Source organism: Schistocerca americana, chromosome 1 (genome assembly GCF_021461395.2).
Source record: "Schistocerca americana isolate TAMUIC-IGC-003095 chromosome 1, iqSchAmer2.1, whole genome shotgun sequence".
Classification (NCBI taxonomy): domain Eukaryota; kingdom Metazoa; phylum Arthropoda; class Insecta; order Orthoptera; family Acrididae; genus Schistocerca; species Schistocerca americana.
In genome coordinates, this window is record NC_060119.1 from 1,019,052,608 (window position 1) to 1,019,075,717 (window position 23,110).

A 23,110-nucleotide genomic window follows, 5' to 3' on the forward strand; every position below is an offset into this window, starting at 1 on the left:
CTGCGACTAATTAGCTTATCATTTGTTTTAGACTGCTTTGCCAAATGAGAATTGTGGTGTTATCTTTCCAAAAACGCAGCTATTTTTCCACACAATTGTGCAAGGCGTGGCAGTGCAGTAGTATTACAACTCGCATTCAAGCTGTAAGAATAAATTTATTCATATATTAGCAAATGAATGTAAAGTTTATTTTAAATTGAAGTGGTATTGGTACCTCTTAGAAAACACAAAATTGAAACAAATTAACATGAAGCTATAACTTCTTTGTGGCACTGTCGTACAAAATGGGGAGTGTTTCAGACAAACGGTATTTAAGCTACAAATTCATTTTTTCTTTTCTTATGACAAACTTTGAATTAAAAATGGAGCGTTACAGACAGTAATGAAGATTCCGAACACACAACCGATGATAGGACCGATACTTTGCCTTGGTCCAAAATATAGATACTGTTGCACAAAATAGAATTTTTACGCTACAATAATTAGACGGTTAGCGCTTACAGCAATTAAGAACTATATTCATGCTACCTTTTTCGAAATGTTTCCTCTCTCTATGATATCTTCTCAAAGCCGTTCTCTATTTTCAGTCACACCAAGGAGCATCTCAGATTGAATTCATTCTCTATTCAGCACGTCCGCCATCGAATCTACTCACTAACCTGCCACACAACACACAATCTGTGCCTTCGAGTTCCTTTCAGATTACCACTAATATATCCTCTGGTAGCCTTAGAGTAACATACGTTCAGGCAACCGAAGACTCTCAAAGTGGCACAGATTTTAAACAAAACCGCCATCTCTCATGATATACAAACATTTCAACTTTTGTTGTATTTATAAACACAGCCATGATATGTAGCCAATGTGGAAGGTGAATATGTACTTTAATTTTCTTGGCTTAATATGCAGTGCCTTGCAACTACATGCTTTATCTTACATGTGATGTTCGTCTGGGTTGATACAGCTGTTGTAGAGTGACACAAGTGCGGAAAGTATGCAGCAGACAATTGTCACTGAGTCCGCATTTCCGCCACCCCGAAATACACTTGGCCGGATGAGGTGACGCCAGTTACGTCACTGGACATGTGCTCTTAAATAAGTCATTGCGACAGCGGCCTCACGCACTCGCTGTGTACTGATTGTGCCTATTTTTACAGATTTTCTGCACCTGTGTCAACGCGCGGGACACTCCGCGGCTTATAAGACCGCCGACCACCTCTTGGTAGCCACCTCCAGTCCCCACAGAACGCCTCAAGCCTCCGCCATGAACACCGCAGCGGTTCTCCTGCTATTCTGCGCCTTGTCGTCGGTGAGTCCCCGATGAATTTGAAGTCTACTTTTACGTTGTACATATATCTGTTGGCACAGCTTCTTTTACGTAACGTATTTTGCATGGGGGCTTATTTATATAAATATGAAATGCAAATAATTTTTTTAATTTTTTAGTCGCTGTATGTCCGATTACGAGGTCTCGTAAGCGGTTGGACCTGACTAGTTTTAGTACGCAATCTGACTGCATAGAATAACAACAAGGAATGAAAGAAAATTTTCGTTTACACAATTAATTAATTAATTAAGTCCCCAGCAACTATAAAACCAACGCAACAACAAAGCACAACTGTAACTGTTCTGTGTGTGGAAGTGTGATTCAACGTACACATCTGGCACGGTTCTTCTTCAATAAGACAAGAAATTTTAAATATCATTTATACTGAAGTAATCAAAAAAAAATTGAAATACCATAACTGCGCAAGAAAACCAGAATTACACTCTAATACAAGAACACAAGCCAGATGCTTTGTTGACTGAACCTGTAATGACGCATTATTTAAGACATGGAAATAATGAAAAAAAGGGAATATTTTACCTACATATATATTGACGAAAAGCACTCTGATCATTACAATATCTCCATTCGAACAACATCTGCTGTCTAGCCCATCAAACAACTGCATAAAACATGGAACAAGCACTCCCTACTACAACATATCAACACCGACTCACTACTACCACATCTCAACAAGCACTCTCCACCACGACTTCTCGACAAGAACTCTTCACTACATCTCAGCAAGCACTGACTACTACGAGTTCTCGACAAGCACTGCCAGTGGAGGCGGCTGAATAATACTCTTTGGCGCAATCTCTGGCGCTGTGGCTCAGTGTAGCCACCTTTCAATTTTCCATTACCCCTTTACGTTATCATCAAAAGCTGAAAGAGCATTCTCTCTCTCTCTCTCTCTCTCTCTCTCTCTCTCTCTCTCTCTCTCTCTCTCTCTCTCCCTGCAGATAGTCCGTCATAATTTACATGTAGGCCAGAGCGGACGTCCTGCTTTCGATTACTACCACAGGCCCAGCTGAAGTCCAAGTGAATGTCCTCTATATCATAATACTTCACCAACGGGCCTGCGCCCGTGGGGCTGTGATTTGCCTGGATGACGGCGTATCCGGACACGACCCTTGATCTAGCGTAATAGAAACGTAATTCATCCAGTCAGACGACACTATTCCAATATTCCACGGGCCAGTTTCAATGATCCTGTGCCTAATGCTATCGTAATTAGCGATGTCTTTTCGTCAAATGGGTGCATGTAAGGATCGTGTGCTGCGTAGCCCCATATTCTTCAACGTATGCGATGTACCCCGAAACACTTGTGCCTGCAGCTACTTTGTCTTCTGATCTGCCACAGATTACCACATGCCCTACTTTACTGAGCAGGAAATCTCCGCGACATTCTTAGACGTTCAACACCATCTCGTGTGTTCACAGTTCTTCGAACAGTTTCCGTAGATTCTCACGACAGGGAGTTGTGGCGGTTCGTATACAGCCAGCCAGAAGACGACGAAAAAATACTAATACACGTCAGCGTTTAATATTTTGAATTAATTTATTCATCAACTTGCATATTTAACAAGGCAAGGTTCCATATTCGGGTGTGTATAAATTACAGTTCCTTCTATACATGTAAATTTTTGTCAAAGTTAAAAATTTATTAACATACGTTATAGTTCTGTTCCGTCATTTGAGGCATTGTTAAGTACAGCTAACATACCAGAGCGCGTGACGAAAATTTATGCACTGACAAGTACTCATTTTGGTGGAGCGTTACAAATAGTAATGAAGGTTCTGAACACACAACCGACAGGACCTGTAGTTTGCCTTGGATCAAAACGCAGACATTATTGAACAAAATGGAATCTTTACACTACAATAATTATACGGCTAGCGCTTGCAGAAATTAAGAACTACACTCCTGGAAACTGAAATAAGAACACCGTGAATTCATTGTCCCAGGAAGGGGAAACTTTATTGACACATTCCTGGGGTCAGATACATCACATGATCACACTGACAGAACCATAGGCACATAGACACAGGCAACAGAGCATGCACAATGTCGGCACTAGTACAGTGTATATCCACCTTTCGCAGCAATGCAGGCTGCTATTCTCCCATGGAGACGATCGTAGAGATGCTGGATGTAGTCCTGTGGAACGGCTTGCCATGCCATTTCCACCTGGCGCCTCAGTTGGACCAGCGTTCGTGCTGGACGTGCAGACCGCGTGAGACGACGCTTCATCCAGTCCCAAACATGCTCAATGGGGGACAGATACAGAGATCTTGCTGGCCAGGGTAGTTGACTTACACCTTCTAGAGCACGTTGGGTGGCACAGGATACATGCGGACGTGCATTGTCCTGTTGGAACAGCAAGTTCCCTTGCCGGTCTAGGAATGGTAGAACGATGGGTTCGATGACGGTTTGGATGTACCGTGCACTATTCAGTGTCCCCTCGACGATCACCAGTGGTGTACGGCCAGTGTAGGAGATCGCTCCCCACACCATGAAGCCGGGTGTTGGCCCTGTGTGCCTCGGTCGTATGCAGTCCTGATTGTGGCGCTCACCTGCACGGCGCCAAACACGCATACGACCATCATTGGCACCAAGGCAGAAGCGACTCTCATCGCTGAAGACGACACGTCTCCATTCGTCCCTCCATTCACGCCTGTCGCGACACCACTGGAGGCGGGCTGCACGATGTTGGGGCGTGAGCGGAAGACGGCCTAACGGTGTGCGGGACCGTAGCCCAGCTTCATGGAGACGGTTGCGAATGATCCTCGCCGATACCCCAGGAGCAACAGTGTCCCTAATTTGCTGGGAAGTGGCGGTGCGGTCCCCTACGGCACTGCGTAGGATCCTACGGTCTTGGCGTGCATCCGTGCGTCGCTGCGGTCCGGTCCCAGGTCGACGGGCATGTGCACCTTCCGCCGACCACTGGCGACAACATCGATGTACTGTGGAGACCACACGCCCCACGTGTTCAGCAATTCGGCGGTACGTCCACCCGGCCTCCCGCATGCCCACTATATGCCCTCGCTCAAAGTCCGTCAACTGCACATACGGTTCACGTCCACGCTGTCGCGGCATGCTACCAGTGTTAAAGACTGCGATGGAGCTCCGTATGCCACGGCAAACTGGCTGACACTGACTGCGGCGGTGCACAAATGCTGCGCAGCTAGCGCCATTCGACGGCCAACACCGCGGTTCCTGGTGTGTCCGCTGTGCCGTGCGTGTGATCATTGCTTGTGCAGCCCTCTCGCAGTGTCCGGAGCAAGTATGGTGGGTCTGACACACCGGTGTCAATGTGTTCTTTTTTCCATTTCCAGGAGTGTATATTCATGCTACTTTTTCCAAATGTGTTCTCTCTCTATAACATCATGTCAAAGTCGTATTCTATTCTCAGTCACACCAGAGAACATCTCAAACTGAATTCATTCTTTATTCAGCATGTCCGCCATCAAAGGTACTCCTTTATCTGCCACTCAACACACAATCTCTGCAGCAGACTTCCTCTTACGCTTTAATGGAAACATTAGAACATTGATGAACTTGTGCGTCGAGAAATAATGTCAACATTTGTCGACTGTATTGGCATGAACTACAGTATTATAAACGGGTTGAGAAATGAACTAAATGAGCTACGTCAAGATACATGTAGGAACTTGTAACAATGCATTGATTTTGACAAAAATTTACAGTCACTGTGGAACCATAGCTTTAAATACCAATATACAAAGGATGTACCAGCTAAAAAAGACACTGGTGAAAGTTTACCGTTAACAGAAGCAGAAAGCATTCAGTAAATATGAGTTCACGAATGAGACGTATGCGAGATAATTTCATATTGGTGGGTACGAAGCGCGACTGACTTCAATATGAAATACTGAGTTGGTATAGATCTATTTGATATGTAAGCTTTTCGATTAAATTCTTAACTTATTGTCGAATTTTAGTCATGACCCATCGTAGAGGAGGGTGGCGTGATGGTCCCAGGCAGATTTTTTTGCTGGTGTAACATGATATCTACAGCCGATGTTGTTCAAGATGGATATACCATAGCTTAGGCCTCCGAGGTCACCTGACTTCAGTCCTCTGGATTATTGTGCCTGGCTTTATCCCAAATGTTCAAATGTGTGTGAATTCCTAAGGGACCAAACTGCTGAGATGATCGTTCCCTAGACTTACACATTACTTGAACTAACTTACGCTAAGAACAACACACACACCCATGCCCGAGAGAGGACTCGAACCTTCGGCGGGAGGTGCCGCGCAATCCTTGACATGTCGCCTCAAAAACTGTTCAAATGTGTGTGAAATCTTACGGAACTTAACAGCTAAGGTCATCAGTCCCTAAGCTTACACAATACTTAACCTAAATTATCCTAAGGACAAACATACACACCCATGCCCAAGGGAAGACTCAAACCGTGCCGGGATCCTCCGCACAATCCATGACTGCAACGCCTCAGACCGCTCTGCTAATTCCGCGCGGCATGTGGCCTCAAATAGCGCGGTGCTTCAATTCAGATGTGAAGTGTACAGCGCTTCCGACGATACGATTGCAGAACTGGAGCAGCCAATTGTACAACCTTGTCAAGATTTACGAGACAAATTCGGGGTTATGTGAAAGAATTCGTACCTCCCTCCGCAGGCGAGTGTAGTACTGGATCCGAACGTGTCGACAACACGTGGATCACCTCTGTTAACAGGTACGAGTGTACACTGTGTATTTTACGTGCTACGGTGGTGTTGCATTTCTTGGTAAGGTAGGCCGTGGCTTAAATTTACACCCAATTAGGTGGAGACCTAAGCGAAAGGTTAACATTTCAAATACATTTTTCCTAACTACGATAATATTTTGTACTGAAGTCAGTGACGGCTCGTAGCCACACACTCAAAAACATCTTGCAAACAAGACGTTTGCAGACCTATTTTTTACCGGAACGAATTTCCTGCTATTATTCTACACTTTGACCTGTCTCAATTTCAGCTATTAATTATGATATATCGTGTAATCAACTCGACATTATGAAATGTTAGTCTCTCCTTATGCCCCTTTTATGACACATTACACTGTACATAATTTACTGCCAGCGGTAACTGTCATCAAGTGCTCACCATGTCTGATTGATTCTTCTCCTATATCCATATCTTTTTCTCCACTTTGTATGCTAGTATTTTATTTTCAGTGTTTTTACTGCTCTTCAGTATGTAAAGCTAACTGTTATTTTCTTTTCTTTTAACTGATACATATGCATGCTAAGCATTCTACTTTTAAATAGTTAAAATAGTGACAGTGAGCAAAAAACCCTGTTGTAGTACATATACTACCAAGTTAAAGCCGGCCGGAGTGGCCAAGCGGTACTAGACGCTTCAACCTGCAACCGCGCGACGGCTACGGTCGCAGGTTCGAATCCTGCCTCGGGCATGGATGTGTGTGATGTCCTTAGATTAGTCAGGTTTACGTAGTTCTGAGTTCTAGGGGACTGCTGACCTCAGAAGTTAAGTCCCATAGTGCTCAGAGCCATTTGAACCATTTGAACCAAGTTGACGAAACAACACATTATTCTGTGACAAACTGTATAATATATTGGGTGAACCAGAACACCAACGAAAAACTTTCGGAGATTGTTCAGGGATAGTTTCCGAATATTTTAGTATGAGGGGCATGCCGTCTCCCATGAATCGTTATGGAGTAATTATATTTCGTTTGATTTCTTGCCCCTTGTATTGCTAATGCATTGAAAATAACTGCACACCAGTGGAATGTCGAGGGTGTGCACTGTGTGTCTTGTTTGGTAATAAACTTGTTCTGTTCACTCATGTTACATAGTGTTGACAACAGTACGGCCTATCTTACTCTCGGTCGTGAACCTTGTATTCAGTACTACTCGGTCCTGCCTCGGGTTTGTTTTTGTGCAAGTTGTAGTTGTGCGTTTACAGTGATATACGTTAATTTGGGTAGGTTTGCTGCTGAAGAATTGGCAAATATGCATCGCGCCCTTGGGTCCACTGAATGCAGAGCAAAAGCGGCACAAGGCGACGCTGAGCTCTGCTGTTCCCACGGCGACGGCAACAACAAAAAATAGTTTTGCATTTGTACATGGCGCCCTCGAATAGCCGGATCGTTTCATATTACTAGGTGTTGGTGACTGTGTTACATGCTTTTTCAAGAAACAAAGACAGTTCTGGTAACAAAGTAGAATAAATAATAACTGCATTATCATCCTGTAATCAGCCACGGGAGGTCACAGGCCCCTACGGAAACATTCAGAAATATATCTCGACAACCACAGAAATTTTGCCAGTTGTGTTCTCGTTCACCATAATGAACATGTGAAACAGTCTATATAACACATGAAGCACTGGGACGGTTGTAGGTAAGAATTGTGGTTGCGTAAGGCGGAAATTTCGTCTAACTTTTCTTTGCAAGCACAGAAATTAAGAAGAGTTAGAATATCTACATCTACATCTACATCTATACTCCGCGAGCCACCTTACGGTGTGTGGCGGAGGGTACTTATTGTACCACTATCTGATCCCCCCTTCCCTGTTCCATTCACGAATTGTGCGTGGGAAGAACGACTGCTTGTAAGTCTCCGTATTTGCTCTAATTTCTCGGATCTTTTCGTTGTGATCATTACGCGAAATATATGTGGGCGGTAGTAATATGTTGCCCATCTCTTCCCGGAATGTGCTCTCTCGTAATTTCGATAATAAACCTCTCCGTATTGCGTAACGCCTTTCTTGAAGTGTCCGCCACTGGAGCTTGTTCAGCATCTCCGTAACGCTCTCGCGCTGACTAAATGTCCCCATGACGAATCGCGCTGCTTTTCGCTGGATCATGTCTATCTCTTCTATTAATCCAACCTGGTAAGGGTCCCATACTGATGAGCAATACTCAAGAATCGGACGAACAAGCGTTTTGTAAGCTACTTCTTTCGTCGTTGAGTCACATTTTCTTAGAATTCTTCCTATGAATCTCAACCTGGCGCCTGCTTTTCCCACTATTTGTTTTATGTGATCATTACACTTCAGATCGCTCCGGATAGTAACTCCTAAGTATTTTACGGTCGTTACCGCTTCCAATGATTTACCACCTATGGCATAATCGTACTGGAATGGATTTCTGCCCCTATGTATGCGCATTATATTACATTTATCTACGTTTAGGGAAAGCTGCCAGCTGTCGCACCATGCATTAATCCTCTGCAGGTCCTCCTGGAGTACGTACGAGTCTTCTGATGTTGCTACTTTCTTGTAAACAACCGTGTCATCTGCAAATAGCCTCACGGAGCTACCGATGTTGTCAACTAAGTCATTTATGTATATTGTAAACAATAAAGGTCCTATCACGCTTCCCTGCGGTACTCCCGAAATTACCTCTACATCTGCAGATTTTGAACCGTTAAGAATGACATGTTGTGTTCTTTCTTCTAGGAAATCCTGAATCCAATCACAAACCTGGTCCGATATTCCGTAAGCTCGTATTTTTTTCACTAAACGTAAGTGCGGAACCGTATCAAATGCCTTCCTGAAGTCCAGGAATACGGCATCAATCTGCTCGCCAGTGTCTACGGCACTGTGAATTTCTTGGGCAAATAGGGCGAGCTGAGTTTCACATGATCTCTGTTTGCGGAATCCATGTTGGTTATGATGAAGGAGATTTGTATTATCTAAGAACGTCATAATACGAGAACACAAAACATGTTCCATTATTCTACAACAGATTGACGTAAGCGAAATAGGCCTATAATTATTCGCATCTGATTTATGACCCTTCTTGAAAATGGGAACGACCTGCGCTTTCTTCCAGTCGCTAGGTACTTTACGTTCTTCCAGCGATCTACGATAAATTGCTGATAGAAAGGGGGCAAGTTCTTTAGCATAATCACTGTAGAATCTTAAGGGTATCTCGTCTGGTCCGGATGCTTTTCCGCTACTAAGTGATAGCAGTTGTTTTTCAATTCCGATATCGTTTATTTCAATATTTTCCATTTTGGCGTCCGTGCGACGGCTGAAGTCAGGGACCGTGTTACGATTTTCCGCAGTGAAACAGTTTCGGAACACTGAATTCAGTATTTCTGCCTTTCTTCGGTCGTCCTCTGTTTCGGTGCCATCGTGGTCAACGAGTGACTGAATAGGGGATTTAGATCCGCTTACCGATTTTACATATGACCAAAACTTTTTAGGGTTCTTGTTTAGATTGTTTGCCAATGTTTTATGTTCGAATTCGTTGAATGCTTCTCTCATTGCTCTCTTTACGCTCTTTTTCGCTTCGTTCAGCTTTTCCTTATCAGCTATGATTCGACTACTCTTAAACCTATGATGAAGCTTTCTTTGTTTCCGTAGTACCTTTCGTACATGATTGTTATACCACGGTGGATCTTTCCCCTCGCTTTGGACCTTAGTCGGTACGAACTTATCTAAGGCGTACTGGACGATGTTTCTGAATTTTTTCCATTTTTGTTCCACATCCTCTTCCTCAGAAATGAACGTTTGATGGTGGTCACTCAGATATTCTGCGATTTGTGCCCTATCACTCTTGTTAAGCAAATATATTTTCCTTCCTTTCTTGGCATTTCTTATTACACTTGTAGTCATTGATGCAACCACTGACTTATGATCACTGATACCCTCTTCTACATTCACGGAGTCGAAAAGTTCCGGTCTATTTGTTGCTATGAGGTCTAAAACGTTAGCTTCACGAGTTGGTTCTCTAACTATCTGCTCGAAGTAATTCTCGGACAAGGCAGTCAGGATAATGTCACAAGAGTCTCTGTCCCTGGCTCCAGTTCTGATTGTGTGACTATCCCATTCTATACCTGGTAGATTGAAGTCTCCCCCTATTACAATAGTATGATCACGAAACTTCTTCACGACGTTCTGCAGGTTCTCTCTGAGGCGCTCAACTACTACGGTTGCTGATGCAGGTGGTCTATAGAAGCATCCGACTATCATATCTGACCCACCTTTGATACTTAACTTAACCCAGATTATTTCACATTCGCATTCGCTAATAACTTCACTGGATATTATTGAATTCTTTACTGCTATAAATACTCCTCCACCATTGGCGTTTATCCTATCCTTGCGATATATATTCCATTCTGTGTCTAGGATTTCGTTACTGTTCACTTCCGGTTTTAACCAACTTTCCGTTCCTAATACTATATGCGCACTATTTCCTTCAATAAGAGATACTAATTCAGGAACCTTGCCCTGGATACTCCTGCAGTTTACCAATATTACGTTAACTTTTCCTGTTTTTGGTCTCTGAGGACGGACGTTCTTTATCAACGATGATAATGTCCTCTCTGGTAAGCCGTCAGGTATTTTATCGTTTCGCCCAAGGGGGGGTCCCTCTAAATATTCAAAAGGTGCAAGGGTTAGAATTTTAGTATTAACAAATATTTATTTACGACTTGGACAAAACAGATATGTGTTTCAAAGATTTACTGTCCTTCAGAGTACTTACCAACATTCTGCATAGCCCGTTGCTCGTGATGTGAAAGATTTAAGATACCCTAGTGGAGCAGTCTATTGCCCGATGAATCTCTACGACACTTCTGAAACGAATTCTTCTCTCGTTCTTCTCGTTGCAGGCTGAGTTCCAAAAATGAGCAGCGTAGAGAAAGAAACGGCGACATTTTCTGCAGGACCCATCCATGGTTCGATGAACCCTCTGCCAGGCACTTAATAGTGAACTGTAGAATAACCATTTAGATGTAGATCATTTTGAACTGTAGAATAACCATTTAGATGTAGATCATTTTCCAGGACACTGCTTGGGTACATTTGCTGCAATTTGTAACTGATTTTTTTTTTTTCATCTGTGGGGTTGGGAAGAGCTGTCCCACCCACCATATTCCCCAGACTTCAGCCCTGGTAACTCGAATCCTAAACTGAAGAGAGTACTTCATGCCATTCGCTTTAGAACTGTTACAGAGATTAGTCGGGCAATACACTGCTGCACTCGACGTACAACACACTGGCGCTGCTAACGGTATCCTAGGATTCCACATTGCTGGCAGTGGGTTATAGACAATGCTGCTGACTACTTTGAAGGACACTAAATGGTTCAAATGGCTCTGAGCACTATGGGACTTAATTTCTGAGGTCATCAGTCCCCTAGGACTTAGACCTATTTAAACCTAACTAACCTAGGGACATCACACACATCCATGCCCGAGGCAGGATTCGAACCTGCGACCGCAGCGGTCGCGCGGTTCCACACTGTTGCGTCTAGAACCGCTCGGCCACTCCGGCCGGCTGAAGGACACTAAAACTTTGAAACATGTATTTGGTATAAACTGTATATAATTACTCGTCACCATTACCGTTCCAACCCTTGTAATTGTAACATATTTTTATTTCTTCCAGTTTGAGTGTGCTCTCATTTCGTTCCGACATTTGCACACTTCTCTCTGCAGGTTGTGGACTCGCGATCTGTCAGCGACAAGCCTAAGCGGACCCTCTTCTTCCCCTTCACCAATGTGGTGAACACGGTGGTGGGCGGCGCCCTGACCGCCGGGGACGTCCTCGGACATGACATCATCGGCGCCGCGGAGGACGTCGCAGAGGTTGGGATCGACGTCTTCGAGCAGCTCGCCGAGCAGCTGCTGCAGGCCAACTCGCTCGAGTCGACGCTGATGAAGTGCCTGGCAGACCTGGGCAAGGTGGGGGCGCAGGCCGCGGAGCAGGTGGCCGACCAGGTGGTGGACGCCATGGTGGACGCGATCGCCGCAGCGCTGATGCAGGGCTCGAGCAGCTCGGCCGCGCTGGGCCAGGGCGCGGCCAGCGTGCTGGGCAGCCTCTCTGGGGAGGTGGCCCAGTGCCTGGCCGACGCCCTGCTGGGCATCCTGGGCAACCTGGACGGCGTGCTGGGCGACGCACTGGGCTCAGTGACTGGCAGCGTGGGCGGCATCCTCTCCGGCGTCACCGGCAACTCCAACGTGACTGGCACCGTACAGGACGTCCTGAATAACCTGGCGAACGGCTCGTCGGTGGCAGATGTCGTGTCTGGAGTAACTGGCAACGGTACTGGCGTCGTGTCTGGAGTAACCAGCAACGTGACCGGGGTCGTGTCCGATGTTACAGGTGGTCTGACGTCGGGTCTCACCGGAAGCTCGGGCTCGTCCAACATCGTTAGTGACGTAGTGTCCGGCGCCACTGGAACCGTTGGAGGTCTCCTATCTGGCAGCACTGGGAGTTCGAAGCCAAAAGGCTCTGCACTCGGTGGACTACTGGGAAAACGCAAATGAACTTTGAAATGATGCAGCCTGCAGACACACTTTTTCACATCTGTTCGCCCAATGGGTTCCAACTAAAATTCAAATCTGTGAGTCTGTACCACGTTAAGGCACTTCGAAGCGAATAAATCTAGATTGAAGTCTTTTCTATTGTTTCATATATGTATAGTACATGCACTTCCAGACTGCAATGGAATGGAGCACATATATAAGAAGACAGCAAACTTCATCTCAGATACTGTGGTTGCGCTCAAAAATGATGTAGGTGCTGATGACAGAGTGGAAAGTGGACCAGCCAGACTGGCTGTAGGAGAGACATAATAGCCCTTTGTCAGTGGACAGGTGGAATGCGATTTTGCTGGTGGGGTCTCTGGGCATCACTGTTCACTCCCTAAAGAGAGAGTCAAAGGTCTAGCTAGCCTTGCGTGTCAGAAACTGAGCCAGCTAATCACAAACGTGTATACAAATTGTGTATGTACTCTTTAATAAAATCTACACCTTACTCTCCACAGGTATGGCACAACAACCTTAGTGATATATTTTTTCAGTGAGGACTACAGGTTGAAAATGACAGCAGAAGCTTTCTTTACGCGTTTGTACTTTTTGAGTCATCTGACATCTGCAACCTAGATTTTTTTGGTTAGTAAAAAAAATTAATAGTTCTTAAATTCAAGACATATCGTATAGGTAAATGGAGTGGTCCTCCCAACAAGTCAAACGGAGAAATTAATTTCTTTTTCAGCCACTTTAAAATGAAATTAAACGCTAAAGTGGGTTGGAGTGAGGTATGGGCTCCTGAATGGCTGGTGCAAACATCTGTTGCGCGAGCCAGTCTTCGGACGATACCACTCGAAAAGGGACGCTTCTCCTTGGCACTTGTGAACGGCGGACGCGCAAGACTTCATTGATAGTCGTAAGTAAGTCGGCAGGTTTGAGTATGGTGGTGCACAGTATTGGTGAGAAGTTGCGTATTAATTACCGTGTTCCATTGACTTTCGTTTTCCCTCTTCAGCAACAGTTGTCGGCCTATCCGTTTGACTGCAAACAGTGTAACATGCGAGGGTTGGAACTTAAATAGTGGCAACTATTTATTCACAACCGATAGAAAAGAGTTACAAGTTTGCACCTGTTACTGTCCTTCAAAGTAGTCACCACCGTTGTGTACATCCCGTTTCCAGCGATATGGAAGGCGTCGTATACCGTTAGCAGAGCCTTTTCTGTTGATGGTGCGAATGGAGAGGTCTAAAGTTATGATGATTCTCGTGTAGGACTGTGGTGGTGTTATCCTAACGCATTAAGCACCTCCACGTTATATCGTCAATGCACGGTATTACCGTTCATTTTTGGAGCATCACCTACGGCCAGCTTTGCGAAAGAAGCGGCGACACTTTCTGCGCAACCCACCCATCACTTTGCACGACAATGCGCGGGCGCATACAGCGCAAGCTGTGGCTGCTCTGTTCGGTCGATGGGACTGGGAAGTACTGTATCATCCACCATAGACCCCGGAGTTAAGTCCTTTTGACTTTGATTTGAATCCGAAGATTAAGGAACCACTTCGTGGCATTCGCTTCAGAACTGTTCCAGAGATTCGACAGGCAGTAGACCGCTCCATTCGCACCATCAATAGAACAGGCTCTGCTAACGGTATACTACGCCTTCCATATCGCTGGAAACGGGATGTACACAACGGTGGTGACTACTTTGAAGGACAGTAACAGGTTCAAACATGTAACTCTTTTGTATCGGTTGTGAATAAATAGTTGCCACTATTTAAGTTCCAATCCTCGTATAAGTAGTGTTTCAGAAACTTTAATGAAAATATATTGTCGATGGGGTGTGGTAGTTGCAGCAGAAACAGTCTTATACTGACTTAGTTTGGTTTATTCCACGTTGGGAACCTGGTCGGGCTAGGAGTAGTTGCATATACTGTATGCGAAATGCTGGTTACATCCGTTGTGCGACAGGGGACTGAAGTAAAAGTAGAGGTGGAGCCTCGAGGTCAGTTGTGTTTAAGGATTTGAGACCCCTTAATGTCATAAGCTACGTATGCTATCTCAAGATGTGCCGTAGCAATCGGTGAGAATCCTCTTCCTCGAAAATTCTAAGGCCTATCTTTTTCGATTGAGATGCATTTCAGGCGAAACACTGTGTACGAAATGAATGACGAACTCAGCTGCTAGATAATGGACTGATGTCTGCTCTGTGAAATGGGAAGACGGTAGAAAATTATTGTTGTTAGTGGGAGTTCTCAGTATTGTAAAAAAGTTTCGGCACTTTATTACTCGTGTGTTAATGATAGTTTGAACAACAGCTACAGGAAGAAACATTTTTAAGAGAGTGGTTATGTTTAAATATTCCATTCTAAAGTATTGAAAACAGGTATTTTCTTACAATTTGTTAGTGCACTAAATAATACATGCGTTAACACTACGGATGCCATTACACCTAACAAAGTCGTTTGGAACTGGAAGAGGAATTACACGAAGAAATTTCGTACCAACAAAATTATTCTCAACAACTCTACAAAAATATTCGTGTATCTGAAGTGAGAACACGTGGAATGAGTAAACGGTAATAGAAAATATCTGAAGCAACTAGTTTTGAAGGTCAAAGCTAACTGATTAGCGTCATATTTCTCTTCAGACTTCTCCAAAACCGATATTTCGATCCTACTACAGGAATATTCTTCAGGAATCTTCTGGTATTGCCCAGTGGCTGAAATTCCTTCTGCAGATTACACTGTAGCATTTGCCTCTAATGCCAGCGCTCTTCACTGAATGGAAGAACTAAATAGAGCAGATAAAATGTTCTCGCGTTTCCAGTTGCGTCAAGTGACTGAAATTGTGTAAGCTTTCTGCCAAGCACTCCTTAGCCACTGCTCGGTGACATGAGTGCCAGTGGCCTGCTGGTACTCCCTTACTCCCCTTATCTGCCGTTTGTGACGTCACTGGTAAACGCGGCAATGCCATATATGGACACACGTCGACTCGGAATTCGATGTGCCCGGTTGATCTCAAGATCAAAAGAACCCTCGCTGCGCTGAGCTACTGGTCACTGTTTCTACTGAGGGTGTTATCGTTCAATTTTATTTCAATGGCTTCACTGATTACACTATCCCAGATGCCATTAGTGAGAGCCACGACACAAGTTTCGCCAAAATTGATCAAGTCCTTCCCAAAGGAAGCTCAGCTCAAGCAGATTTCGCGTGGTGGTATAGGCTTCTTCCGGCATTGATGTACAATGCATGCTGTTCGTCCGACTTCAGAATGGCCACACTCGCAAGGTATCTTGTAGAGCCCAGGAGTTCTGAGTCCTTCTGCGTCTTTAACGGGCTCAGTAACTGTTCGAGTTTTTTCGGAGGCCGTGATCAATTTGAGCTTGTATTTTTTTCAGCAAGCGCCTTATCTTACTCGACACGGAACCAGAAAATGGCAAGAAGGCAATTTTTTTTTCCTGCTCCTCGTCTGCGGTCTTATTGTGAATCTTACTTGAAATCACTTTATTTATTTGATGGACGTTTAGCGTTTCTTCCTGAAGACAATGCGTAGGTGGCTCAGCTGGTGGAGCAGGTCACCAGCGTCTGACATCATTCGTGCACGATGTAACACTTGCGTTTGCCTTAAGATGATGGCTGATGGCGTGTAAGTACACATTGGTGTGAGTAGGTTTTTTATGGATGCTGTAGCCAAGACATCCATTTCGTTGGCGGCGGACGAGAACGTCGAGAAAAGGCAATGCATTGCCTTTTATACCTACATGGTGAACATTATGTTGTTATAAATGCAGTTCAGATGGACCGAGCGAGGAGGCGCAGTGGTTAGCCCACTGGACTCGCTTTCGGGAGGACGACGGTTCAAACCCGCGTCCGGCTACCCTGATTTAGGTTTTCCATGATTTCCGTAAATCGCTTAAGGCAAATGGTGCGTTTGAAAGGGCCTGCCGATTTCCTTCTTCATCTTTCTATAATCCGAGATTTTGCTCGGTCTCTAATGATTTCGTTGTCGACGGGATGTTAAACGTTGATCTTCTCCTCCTCCTTCTTTTTCTCCTCCTCCTTCTTTTTCTCCTCCTCCTCCTCCCCCAGCAATGCTGAGATGTTCCAGCAACTTGTCAAGTTTCTCACTTCTTTGGGGCCAAATGACGAACGTGTCGTCAACATATCGAAAGAAATAACAAGGCCGAGTCTAATGCAATATCTTCAGAATTCTCCAAGAAGAGGTTTGCAACATCTGCTACTAAAGGTTTCACATCGCAACGCCGTCCGTCCGATCGTAGTTCTGGCGACTATACAGAAAATAAGAAGATGTATGAGTGTGTCTAATTAGATGGACCACGTCAAGTACAAAGAACTGCGAAACTAGGTCTAATGAGTCTCTGATAGGCATATTCTGTTGAAGAAATCGGCTGGATTTTTAATATGATGTTTACAGTGTCCTACATGTGTAGCGAGGAGATTGCCTTAGCAGTTCGTCTTATTGTAGGTTGGTGAAGCAATGGTGAATACGATGAGGTGGAGTGGCGTCCCATTCTTGTGGAGCTTCGGAAAAACATAAGCAGTTCGTGATCTAGGTTTCTGAGGGAGAAGTTCCTTAACCACACTGTCCTCCATCGAAGAGCGTTTGAGAAGCTCAGATGATTTTCTCATTATTCTCGATATAGGGTAGCATGGTTCATGCAGTAGCTCACAGCTCTTTGTGTCGTATTCCGTGTGTTCCATAATTACGGCTGCGTTCCTTTTGTCAGCAGAAAGGACTAAAGTGGTGCCATCATTGCGTAGTGCGTGCAGACCATTTGCCCATCCATGGTCATACTGGGTGCTGTTAGCTTTGCTTTCGTGAGCATATGGCCCATTTCACTCTATATTTCGTCCGCTTTGTCACTTGGGAGCTTGCTGATTGCCTGTTCAACACCACTTATTATTTCACAGACGGAGACGTCCCGCGGCGGAGGTGGAAAGCTAAGTCCTTAAGAGCGGAACAGCACTCGTGTCTATATCTCTCGCCGTCAGGTTGATGACGGTGCGGTTGAGAGTCTGTGATCCGCTCAGCGCTGTTGCTGCGAAAAGTGGCTGAACTTCCCATTCTAGTTCACTGTAGTTAGTTTCTACGATGACTTAGGAAATACAGTACGTACTGCAGAGCAAAGCTGGAAGGAGCGTGGGAGGTTTTATCGTCTACGTTGCCCGAGAAATCTGCTTTAGCTGAGCATGCTTAATAAAGCGGTCACCGGATCATATTCGACGAAACCAATGTCGTGGCTCGTACTAACGCCTTCTAGGATCTACATCTACATCTACATCCATACTCCGCAAGCCACCTGACGGTGTGTGGCGGAGGGTACCTTGAGTACCTCTATCGGTTCTCCCTTCTATTCCAGTCTCGTATTGTTCGTGGAAAGAAGGATTGTCGGTATGCCTCTGTGTGGGCTCTAATCTCTCTGATTTTATCCTCGTGGTCTCTTCGCGAGATATACGTAGGAGGGAGCAATATACTGCTTGACTCTTCGGTGAAGGTATGTTCTCGAAACTTTGACAAAAGCCCGTACCGAGCTACTGAACGTCTCTCCTGCTGAGTCTTCCACTGGAGTTTATCAATCATCTCCGTAACGCTTTCGCGATTACTAAATGATCCTGTAATGAAGCGCGCTGCTCTCCGTTGGATCTTCTCTATATCTTCTATCAACCCTATCTGGTACGGATCCCACACTGCTGAGCAGTATTCAAGCAGTGGGCGAACAATCGTACTGTAACCTACTTCCTTTGTTTTCGGATTGCATTTCCTTAGGATTCTTCCAATGAATCTCAGTCTGGCATCTGCTTTACCGACGATCAACATTATATGATCATTCCATTTTAAATCACTCCTAATGCGTACTCCCAGATAATTTATGGTATTAACTGCTTCCAGTTGCTGACCTGCTAAATGATAAAGGATCTATCTTTCTGTGTATTTGCAGCACATTACACTTGTCTACATTGAGATTCAATTGCCATTCCCTGCACCATGCGTCAATTCGCTGCAGATCCTCCTGCATTTCAGTACAATTTTCCATTGTTACAACCTCTCGATACACCACAGCATCATCTGCAAAAAGCCTCAGTGAACTTCCGATGTCATCCACAAGGTCATTTATGTATATTGTGAATAGCAACGGTCCTGTGTAATTAAAGAAGTGATTGAAATTAAAATCAGCTATAACATCATTTAGAGTCGATGGCTCTCAGCTCAGCAGAACGTGGGCTCCAGTGATGGCGATGTTAAAACGGGCAAATGGAAAGCCGCTGCAACGTATGTCCATACATGGCGATGCCGCGAGGACGAGGCCCACGAGGGTATTCCTGCGCTCGCTCGCTCGCTCAAATCAGCAGACAAACTACGTTTCTACACCTGTTAAATCGTAACTAGGCGTGTCCGTACAAACCAAAACTGAATCTTCCACTGGAATTCGCTGTCATGGAATTTTACTCCTATTAGTCCTTTAATGATGGGAAGTCCATGGGCCTACTTATAATTTGTTATGGCTGTGCTGGCGTACAATAAAATAAAATCATGCTAAAATGATTATCAGTTGCATAAGGCACCACTTCCAGCATGTAATGAGTACTGTTAAGAAGGAGAGACTAAATGCTATAAACAAGCCGTTATACCATTTATACCGAGTATTGATCTTAAATTAAATTTTGCTGTAATACTGTTAATCAGTAAGACTTCATAATAGCAGATTCCGCAATTCTCGTTAGTACTTACACATCCAGCTGCGAGTTAACAGGTTTAGAAACGCATTTTGTCTGCTGAGCTGAGCGAGCGAGCGAGTTTAGGACTACCTTCGTGACGTACGCGCCGCGGCCTGCCTTTCTCGTGGGCCTCGCGCGAGGACGAGTGACGTCACAGCAGGCAGGTAGCGTATATGCGGGTACCAGCAGCCCACTGGCAGTCATGCCACTTGACAATGGCTAAGTAGCGCTTGCCCAAAGCTCGTGTAATTTTAATGTCTTGACGCGGCTGGAAACACAAAAACTTTTTATTCGGTCACCGACGCGAGACGGTGCATTCTTGTTAAAACATAGTGACTTTGAAAATAGGCATGAAAATTTGTTATGAGAGGAATAACGTAATTTGCAACCAATATTTGGAAAATAAAATACATTTTAACAGTGAAGTCGCGTAACCAGATGATGTGTTTTTGTATTTATTGTATTTGAAACTATGACTGGACTGACAGTGTAGTGTTGGCAGAAGAGCCAACACAGTGTTACTAGAGGAGGCCGAAATGCACGCGTTTTAGCTCACGCAGGCAGGCGTGAGGAGGGAAGAACTATACTGACGTGAGGTCTGGAACATGACAAGGAATTAGAATTCAGAAAGCGGACATAATTAGTTTGATACTTAACTTTAATCCATTAACGATGAACGTCGCTCTTGACGGTACATGATTCACAATATTATCTGTTCAGTAACTGAATATGGCGCCTTGCTAGGTCGTAGCAAATGACGATACTGAAGGCTATGCTAAACTGTCGTCTCGGCAAATGAGAGCGTATGTAGTCAGTGAACCATCGCTAGCAAAGTCGGCTGTACAACTTGGGCGAGTGCTAGGGAGTCTCTCTAGACTCGACCAGCCGTGTGGCGGCGCTCGGTCTGCAATCACTGATAGTGGCGACACGCGGGTCCGACGTATACTAACGGACCGCGGCCGATTTAAAGGCTACCACCTAGCAAGTGTGGTGTCTGGCGGTGACACCACAGACAGAAAAAATAAATAAATAAAATACACTGATGAGTGAAAATTTGGTTCTCAGAACGAAGCTTCTGAGGAGTCTGAAAGCTTATAGTTAGTGTGTGACAATAGGCTTAACTTAAGCCAGTGATGTGTATTTTTAATGAGAAAGATATTCAGGAACTCAGGGCTGTTGAGTGAGTAATTTAGAGGTCCGTGCTGGAATTCAGTATGAGAGACTGGAAAACAAGATTATCAAGCAATAGGCTGGGGAGGAAAACCTAATTGTGATCACAATAGGAATGAAACGGAGTTGACGGATGTCTACTCAGTTGAATGAATATTAGTTGGACCAAGGAAGTTATTTCCTGGAGACACAAAAAGGTCGAGGCGATGTTCTGATGGAAGATAGGAACACTCCATTACAAAACGTACATGGGTGCGTTTCGCTGAAGACATTGGAAAGGAAATACACGAACCAACAAAAGAAAGTAAAGCACTCACAGAGGGAGGAGAAAATGAAATGAAACTACACTGGTTGAGAGGGTATATACTGTTATTTCAGTGATACAAAACTGAATAAAATTTACAATGGACTTGGCGATCTCAGCCGCATTGTCAGTATAATGTTCCACCTCCTCTGTCCGGGGTGCAAGCATTGACTCGGCTACGAAGGTAGTCAAACAAGCGCCGTATCCTCTCCTGAGGCAACCTGGATCACAATCGTCGTAATAGTCATCCTGGATACTAGCAAAGGGTCGGAGAAGACTTTCGAGCTCGTTACACACTTTTTCTATCGAGGTCAGATTTTGAGATCTTGCTAGCCACGAGAGTATGTCAACACCACGCACAAATTCGTAGCGCCACGTGCCACGTATCGACAACCACTGTCCTTTTGAAAAATAGTATCATAATAAGTTAACACATGAGGATGTTCCTGACGTATCGTTGTGCCGTCACTCCCTTAATAACTGCCAGCCGTGATCTGAATTCGTAGTCTATGGCTCCCCACACTATCACCAGGAATGGCATATATGTGCCTCTCCAAAACATTGGAAGAATGGGACCTCTCCCGCCATATTCGTCTATGATGGTTATCAGGGGTGGTACAGAACTGTGATTCATCGCTGTTCACAATGCGACTCTATTTATCAACAGTCCATGCTTCGGGAACACAGTACGATTCCAAAAGCAGACGCTTGTAATATTTTAGTGAGGTAACCTGTTATCGCTGTCAGCAAGTTGAAGAATTGCATTTCAATCGTCAAATGTACGAGTTATTCTTTACTCTTCATACATTCCTTTCAAATCGACCATCAACACAGGACGACGATCAAGAAATATGAGAAATGCGATGTACAGAAACGATCAAGTAAACAGGATAATAAATGTGTAGGTACTTCCAAGAGTAATTACATCAGATGGCGAAGCAATTCACCTTTCCCTTAGGTGATCTGAAAGTCCTCAAAGCTACAAGATATTCACATAATCATACATCATATACCTCGACACTAAACAACGTAGAGTTGGCATCACAATAGCACATAAAGTATGAAAGTAATGGCTGGAGGGCTAAACTCAATTAAACGGAGAAAGTCAGTCAACGTATGTGTATGTAAGAACTCCAAAGAATATAATGCAAGCACATCCTATCATATTCTATATACACTGAATACAATGAATACATTGTAGGTATATCTCAGACGAACATCGTATTGGAATGAATCAGTGTTGTTAACAGTGTGAAGATACAGAGTATTCATGAAAACACGATGAAATAATCTCTCTAAGCGGGGTACTTAAATAATGTGATACCAAAATGGTAAAATAACGTGTTACGTAGCATAAAGGCGCAGGTCTCACCGATATGTTTTGTAAATCACAAATGTGAAATCCATAGTAAACGATAATTACCTTCATATTTTTGCGCAGCAATCACTGCTCCATTAAATTTAGAGTGTGCTGCTGCATAAATTAAGCTTCTTCTTCCTCTAATATTTCGGCCTTATATCGTTCACCATCTTCTGATTGAGCCGAAAGACTGAGGCTCGAGCACTCGCTCGGACGTTTTAAACAAACGGACCGCGCTACTGTGCAATGCGGCCACGGATACACTGGCGCCAGAGACGTTCATCGGCGGCGGAGAAGTACAATGTGCATGAATCACATTTGTGGCTGAACATTCGAACCACGCTTTGATATTGATGTATCACTCTGAGAAAATGCCTGATTCCATGGCTTAATCACGCTGAAACCGCTAACAGATAGGTGAGGTGCATGTTACAATTTCTTACAACACGGGGACCAATACCAATACAGTGTTCTGTCACGGCCGGTTTATTTGGCTTTAAGAGGTTGGTGTCCCTCCGGTGTTCTGTATATCTTCCATCGATTTTACGAATCGACTGCCCAAATATGTTAGGCCACATTCGTAGCGGATCTTGTAAGACAGACAATCAAATCATCTTTAACGGAACCTAAGAGTGCTGCTGTCGTCGGTGAAGGACGAAAATTCGCTCTTACTTTGTGCTTGCTGAGGATCAGTCCTAGTTCTGATGATAGGCTACCCGCATATAGTAAAAAAAGCCATGAATTTAAATGTTTCTGTGTCTTCTTCTGCATTGCTTATGGCCATTCGTGGCATCTTAAGTATCTGCAGTGGAGAACATCCGTTGGCTGCAAGTTGGTTCTTTACGTGTAGGGCCTCGAGCTGCAGACTGCTCTCGTCAGCAATAATGTGTGCGCTATGAACCAAAGTTCTGAGAACTCTCGTCGTCTGCGAAGACTGGTGGCAGATGT

General features: G+C 44.4%; 1 protein-coding gene across 1 annotated transcript; it reads left to right on the top strand.

Moving 5' to 3' along the window:
• The first annotated feature begins 1,153 nt into the window (after positions 1 to 1,153).
• On the top strand, positions 1,154 to 12,737 carry LOC124616372 (induced during hyphae development protein 1-like). The gene is made up of 2 exons (XM_047144686.1): positions 1,154 to 1,309; positions 11,774 to 12,737. The coding sequence occupies exons 1-2, from the start codon at positions 1,265 to 1,267 to the stop codon at positions 12,602 to 12,604; spliced, it is 876 nt and encodes a 291-aa protein (XP_047000642.1). The 5' UTR covers positions 1,154 to 1,264; the 3' UTR covers positions 12,605 to 12,737.
• The last annotated feature ends 10,373 nt before the right edge of the window (positions 12,738 to 23,110 follow it).